Source organism: Cucurbita pepo, chromosome 3 (genome assembly GCF_057944985.1).
Source record: "Cucurbita pepo subsp. pepo isolate OVF chromosome 3, ASM5794498v1, whole genome shotgun sequence".
NCBI lineage: Eukaryota > Viridiplantae > Streptophyta > Magnoliopsida > Cucurbitales > Cucurbitaceae > Cucurbita > Cucurbita pepo.
Genome location: NC_141800.1, coordinates 18,725,409 through 18,732,267, shown reverse-complemented (window position 1 = coordinate 18,732,267; position 6,859 = coordinate 18,725,409). Strand labels below are relative to the sequence as shown.

General features: G+C 39.1%; 1 protein-coding gene across 1 annotated transcript; it reads right to left on the bottom strand.

The window, feature by feature from the left end:
* Positions 1 to 462: 462 nt before the first annotated feature.
* LOC111790917 (dihydroorotate dehydrogenase (DUF3598)) lies at positions 463 to 5,613 on the bottom strand. Its single transcript, XM_023672047.2, has 5 exons — positions 5,049 to 5,613; positions 4,555 to 4,962; positions 4,217 to 4,309; positions 1,271 to 1,410; positions 463 to 1,016 (listed from the first exon to the last, which is right to left on the bottom strand). The coding sequence occupies exons 1-5, from the start codon at positions 5,463 to 5,465 to the stop codon at positions 578 to 580; spliced, it is 1,497 nt and encodes a 498-aa protein (XP_023527815.1). The 5' UTR covers positions 5,466 to 5,613; the 3' UTR covers positions 463 to 577.
* Between the last annotated feature and the right edge of the window lie 1,246 nt (positions 5,614 to 6,859).

Genomic DNA, 6,859 nt, shown 5'->3' with positions numbered 1-6,859 from the left:
CCCTGTCGAGTGGACCCTCATGGAGGCACCTAAATCCTAAACCCTAAACCCTAAAATTACGTATTCTCAAAACCCTAAAAAACTCTAACCTTAAACCCTAAAAAAATGCTAAAATTACCTATTTCCTAAACCCTAAAAAAACTCTAATCCTAAACCCTAAAAAAACCCTAAAATTACCTATTCTCTAAACCTTAAAAAACTCTAACCAACCCTAAAAAAATCATAAAATTACCTATTTTCTAAACCCTAAAAAACTCTTAACCCTAAACCCTATCCACATTTAGGTTTTGAGTCATGGCTCATTGTAAAGCTTTGGTCGTGACAAATAAAGATCCAACTATTCTATACCTGCCTAAAGCCGGTACAACTACAAGAATTACATGCCTAGGTTAGTGTAATACTTTGTTATATTTTGTTGATTTTTCTATGATGTAATGAAAGGGTCAATTCAGTCCTCCGATGTGTAGATAGAAACAACGGCATGCATTTAGCTTTTGTTTTATTCATATACACCTGAATTCTTGAAAGGGAGACGTACGAGCCTTCACCAAAAAAAAACAAAAAAAATCAAGGTAATTCAAACGGGTACTGGGTCAGACCATCGTCTCTTCACTTCAGATTTCCACCTTACTTCCTTGAGCTCCCCATCCAATCCATAATCCCTCTCAATAACAAGGTTGATTCCCTCATCTGAGTACCAACCGACTCCAACACAGAGGATGCCATCATTTTTCACATCGACATAACCAGTGACACCACCTGGAAGCCACAGCATGGTAGCATCCTGCATGTCTATGAGTTCTTCCTCCCCAAAGTATACTAGGTTTCCTGGTAAGCTCCTTTTCTTTAAGGTTTCTGTGCAGAGATACACGTATGGGGTGGCATCGCTCTCCTCCACTGTCTCCTCACCAAAAATTGGAGTCCCACTTACTTCGAACACCTTCCAGGACCCAGTAAGTTCTGATGGTTGGGTTCGCTTTCGTTGAGAAAATGGCTTCAAATCAAACTCTAGATCACTGTTTGCAATCAAGTATTCTGATCTCGTTATCCAGGCATGGGTATAACAAAACAATAATTGGTGACAGCCATAACAATATAAAAATAAAGCTCCATCCCACTAGCAAACCAATTAACCATGGAAGCTAATTCACGTGATAAAGGCCATCGAAAACTAATTGTCATTCTCCCACTGTTAAATCCAGTGAAAAATACAAAAAGTAAATACCTAATGCCCCTTTACGGGGAAAACAAAAGGTAAAAGAAACGATACCTTATGTCAGGCATATTTGCAGGGCTGATCCATTGTTCTTCATACACAGCAACTCTTAGTATCTGTATGTTGGATCCGCCACCACTAAATTCAATGGTATGGACGACACGGAGCCTTTTATGGCAACCTTTTACTAAACACTAAAACGACCAGATATCAGCAAACTTCCAAACTATAATGGAAAGGGGGAATTAACTAAATTTTATCCACACTAAAGAATTTCAAATGTATTCAACAAAGATGAAGAGGGTAATTGCAAAGATAGTGATTGTACTCTGGATGCAAAAATTCTAAAGTGACTCTAACAAGTCAAAATTAGGTGATGTGGGGGTAGAAAATGCGGAAGACTTTTGAATTTATGATAAGTGCTTTGAGATCCCACCTAGATTGGAGAGGGGAACGAAGCATTCCTTATAAGGGTGTGGAAACCTCTCCCAGTGGATGCATTGTATGACTATGAGGCTAAAGGCAATACATAACTGGCCAAAGCGAACAATATCTGCTAGCAGTGAGCTTGGACTGTTACAAGTGGTATCAAAGCCAGACACCGTGCAGTGAGACAACAAGGACGCTGGAACCCCAAGGGGGTGAATTGTAAGATCCCATCTCGATTAGAGAGGGAAACGAAGCATTCCTTATAAGGTTGTGGAAATCTCTCCCTAGTGGACGCATTTTCAAATCGTGAGGCTGACGACGATATGGACCAAAGCGGACAATGTCTGCTAGTAGTGAGGTTGGGTTGTTACAAGTGCATACCTCAAATAGCATGTGCAAGTTTTCATTAACAAATGGAAGCCTTTATGTGTTGTTAGGTTTCTTAAATGAAGTAGAATTCGTCGTGAGAACAGAGAATAGCTTACAAGCTAGATTCATCAAGATAGAATTGTAAACAGAAGAAAAGTTTATGGACGGATAGCATATAGTTGGTTCATTCCCATGCGAGCTTAGAAGATAGTTGGTTGTAAGGTGTGAGGTGTATGACTCCGTACTAGCAACTAAGTGGAGGAGTGCATGGGAAAAATGTGCTACAAGTGTAGTGAAAAAGGCCAAGAATGTTACAAAGAAGTCACATTAGTTTCATTGAAAGCTGATTTGACTCCGAACAATTGAGCTGAGAAAATGGGCAAGAAATCTTTATTTGTTCAATTCTATCTCCGTGAAATTCACCAATCTCCAAAACCTCATCTAATATACCACTTCTTATTCTGACCCGCAAGTTGTGACAACATGACCAGAAAAACATGCCATCATCATCAAAAACCAAAAGACCTTCCTCATCCCAAGAACAAAATTCTCTATTGTTGGCATTGATCAAGAATCAGACGGATATCAGCAACACTCATACTAACAAGAGCCATCCAAATCTTAGCACCATGGCTAAAAGAACACCACATGTTCATCATGGCAATTCCAACTAGGAAAAAGAAGTCCACTACGGCCAAGAAACCGAGTAAACTGACTAGAGAGATTGTTGGCTCCTTTGAAGCATCAATTATGAGAAATCGAGCAAGTCACAATTGGGAGGTCAATACCTCTTATGATTATTATCTCTTAGAATGTTAAGGGCTTCGGAGGTTGGCAAAAGAGAGACCTACTCAAGTCCTTACTCCTCAAATACAATCCCACTATAGTTATTCTTCATGAAACAAAATTGAATTATATTGATCGCTAGATAGTTAAATCCCTTTGGAGTGCCAGACATGGATACCTCAAGTACATTAGGGGGGATCTTAATCATGAAGAATGACCCAACTTTGACCATTTCAGAAGTCACATACACCTTAACCACACATACTACACCGGTTTATATTACAGATTTTGGATTACAAGAATCTATGGCCTCGGCAGATATCAAGAAAGACATCTATCCTGGCAAGAATTACAAGACCTATCATGCTTATGAGGCAAAAATAAACAACACTAATATGAACCAAGACATCTCAATCATGCAATATGAGACAAAAATATTGTTCAAATTACCATAAGATAAATTCAAGTAGCAATTCATGCCACATTAGGGAAGAATCAAACTTCATTTATTCTTAGATGGTTACAAATTTTGGGTGGATGATAATCTAGAGTTATGGTTTTCGTTAATGTGTTTTAAGACTTTTTATTTACTTTAAGGTTACATTTACATAGTGGCTAATTATGATCATAAAATATGAATGTTACAACTTTTGAAATGCCTCATGGAATATCAAGGTTTTCATTTTGAGGCTATATAAAGCCAGGATGTTGACTTTATAACATAGACTTGGAAAATGTAGTAAAAAGAGCATTTGTGCTTCTTTGCAATTTGGTGTACTTTAGGTTGCATGTTTAGAATTGTTCCAACTTGCCTTGATTGATCTTGCTAGTGGAGTGATTCCAATCTCAAACAAATGTTCTTGTTTTGAGATATTCGATCAACAAGGTAGTCCGAATCTTACTTTCCCTTGGAGTGGTTCCTTATCATTTTGAAGTTCTTGGATATATTTAAATCTAAAAGCCTTATTTTTTCAATAAGGTTTGTTAGATCAATTTCTCAAGGGTTGCAATCATTTAGAATGAAATGAAATTGAAATGGGATGTTTTAGCATTTGTGAACTAGGGGTTTGCATATTGAAAGCATTCATAGCATTCATGAGGGTTCTTAGATTCAACTAGCTGGGATTACTAAATCAATCAATAACTCTTCTAGTTGGTGTTATAGGGATATCTCACCAATTGGGAGTCTCTTCAATAATCACGTTGGCTTTCTAGGGATATCTCACCTCCTTTTTGTACATCTTTCTGTCAATATATCATATTGTTTTCTATCAAAAAGAGAAAGAAAGCAAAAGGAAAAAAGGAACTCACCTTGAACTTGATAAAAATAAAGAGATAAGGAGGTCGTCTTGAAACAAGTAGATATATGATATAGCCAGAATGCAGTTTACAAGTGCCAAAGTGAACTTAACTTACCTGTTCGAACTTGAAAGTTGGATTTATGTAATAACTGGTATCATCAACTTCACCCACTGGAATGTTAACAGGACCACGAGAATAAGATCCATCCTGGAATTTCCCAATGAGATTGTCATATGGCCTTAGTTTGACGAGAAAAATAGAGATAAACAGTAATATTAATTAATACTAGTGACATTCAGACATTTTATTAATTTGTTAAGTTAAAGTACAAATAATTCTTCATCGTGGGGACAGCTGATCCCAAATACCCTTTTATGTTACATTCTGCACTACCCAGTTTGATACAAATGATCTATGAACCGATCCACTAGAGTAAGGACAAGGAACCATACCTCAAAGAAGACAAGGCCGGGCTCATTCCCCATCACATCTGCTTCCAGCACGTCACTTTTATCGAAATTAAAAGACTCAAATTTTGGCAGACGGTAATTTTTAAGGCTTCCGCCTAGAATTGTTTCCGAGGTTGAGGAAACATCTCCGCAGTTCAGGAGTGCTTCCCCGTAAGGATTTAAGGTCACCCAATTTACTCTCCTTTTAATTTGAGTTGTCTGTCCTCCAGATAAAGACCGATCTTCCTCAACACAAGAAAGAGTATAGCAATCATATAGGTTTTCATTGTTGTTTCCAATTTCAATCGGCTCCATTTCTGCAGTGATCGGAGAAAATACGGCGCCCACCCCTTTCCATATCCCACTTACACTGCTAACAAACGTATTCCATATTGGCTTAATTACAGGTTCCTGATAGTAGAGTAGAATACCGCGTTACAGGAGTTTGAATTGAAACTGAATCAAGGGAACAAAGAAGCAGAGAGGGGAAGAAGTACCTGAGTCTGGAGAACGGTTTCGACCTCCATTAGCATAGCACCAGAAACCAGAATTCTGCCACCTTTATTTCTCTTCCTCTTAGTGACCCATCTACCTTTCGGGTTCCTCCTGGTTGCTCTATCCTTCTCTTTTTGGGCCTTGGCGAGTTCATTATCCACGCTCCATACGTTTTCCTTGTTACCCTTGACTCTGATAGTTCCATGTTTGCCTTTAGGTTTTGAATTGCGGTTGTGGGGCTTGCTGTGGGACTGAATTGGGATGGCCTTCTTACTGGAACGAAAATTGGAGTAGAAGAGAGAAGAGGGAAGGACGGATTTAGTGGGAATGGAAGTGAAGTGAAGTCCTGCGAAGTGATGGGAGATGTGGGGTTTGGTAGGAGCGATGTTGTGGTAGAAACGTAGAGAGGGCGATTGCATGGTTCTGTTCTTGGATTCGGAAGGAAAGCAAAGCAAAGCAGATGGAGAGGAGAGGAGACGGTAAAGAAAAGGCTAAGGCAGCTGGTCTGGTATTGTTTGATAGCAGTTAACAGGCCAAGACCAAGAACCCCCAAACCTCTTCCTGGGCCACCCCAAAGAAGGACAAAGAAGGAGATGCTGGGCTGGGTTGGGTTGGGTTGGATTGGTTCTTATTATAAGCCCAGACTGAGCGGGCTTCCGTTAGTTGGTGCCTCATCATATGGATAGCCCACAAATTAAGTAAAAAGAAAAAAGCACAAACAACGAAGTTGGGAATTTGGAAGAACGCAGCAGCAGCAGGTGCGGAGAAAGCATCTTGTAGTGGACCAGAGAGAGAGAGTGGGAAAAGAATGATGAGAGAAGGCAGCTTTAAATACCTTCTTTCTTCTTTTCCTAATTCCAATAACCCAAATCCCAAACTTTCAAACCCTAATTTCCTAACCCTTTCGAAAAAGCAAACAACAAGGGCAACCCCACACAGTACGCAAAAAGAAAACAAAATGAATGTAAAACTCTTGTCTTTATTTTGTTTTATATCCCCCCGCTGTTTCTCATTGGCGTGGCTCGTGACATGAGTAGTTTAAATGTTAAGAGGCTAATCATGTTAATCACTAAGTTCTTGCTTTAATGATATATACATGCATGTATGCAACTTACAAACTAAAGATGTATTAGACCTACTGAAGGCAATTCACGGCTTGATTATAGAGAATGAAAAGCATATTCCAATCAGAGGTCGTAAGAAACAAACAATGCAGCATATTCCAATCAGAGATGGTAAGAAACAAACAATGTAATTTATGGTTCTAGAATTAGAATGAGGTAGTAAGAAACAAATAATGTAGGAGGGAGGGAGTGTAGCAGAGAGTCAAAATGACAAAAGTTGGGGGAACTGCTCGCTTTGACTAATTTGTACCCACTTTATTATGTGCTTCCAAATTACTTTTTTGATGTTTTGGTGGAAACGTTTATTCAATGCTCTGCGATTCCCAATGAATCTTGAATCTCCTCTCCTCCATCTCCATGTATTGCCATTTCCCTTTTTCCACTGCTACTTTAAGTTTCCCTTTTCACATGCACCCAGTTGGTTAGATGTGCACAAATTAGTGCAAAGGTTGTGATTAGTTACCCAAGTGAAAAAAAATAGTTTGATAATTAATTATCAAATTAGTTCAACATAGGCCAGTTCCCAATCCCATGAACTAAAACCCCTTGAACGTTTTTCTCAATTATTCACTGCCCCACCCCCTGACTCATTATGCACGGCCGTCGCTCACACACGCTACCATCTCACCTTTGTCTTTTTCCCCATCTCCCCCTTTTCTCGTCGCTTCCTTCCACGTCCTCCTCTATAT

Excerpts from the sequence above, each read along its gene's own strand:
- LOC111790917 (XM_023672047.2), bottom strand. The coding sequence starts at position 5,465 with ATGCAATCGCCCTCTCTACGTTTCTACCACAACATCGCTCCTACCAAA. Across the intron at positions 4,963-5,048 it reads AAACCGTTCTCCAGACTCAG|GAACCTGTAATTAAGCCAAT; the intron begins GTACTTCTTCCC and ends CTCTACTATCAG. Across the intron at positions 4,310-4,554 it reads CCGGCCTTGTCTTCTTTGAG|GATGGATCTTATTCTCGTGG; the intron begins GTATGGTTCCTT and ends GGGAAATTCCAG.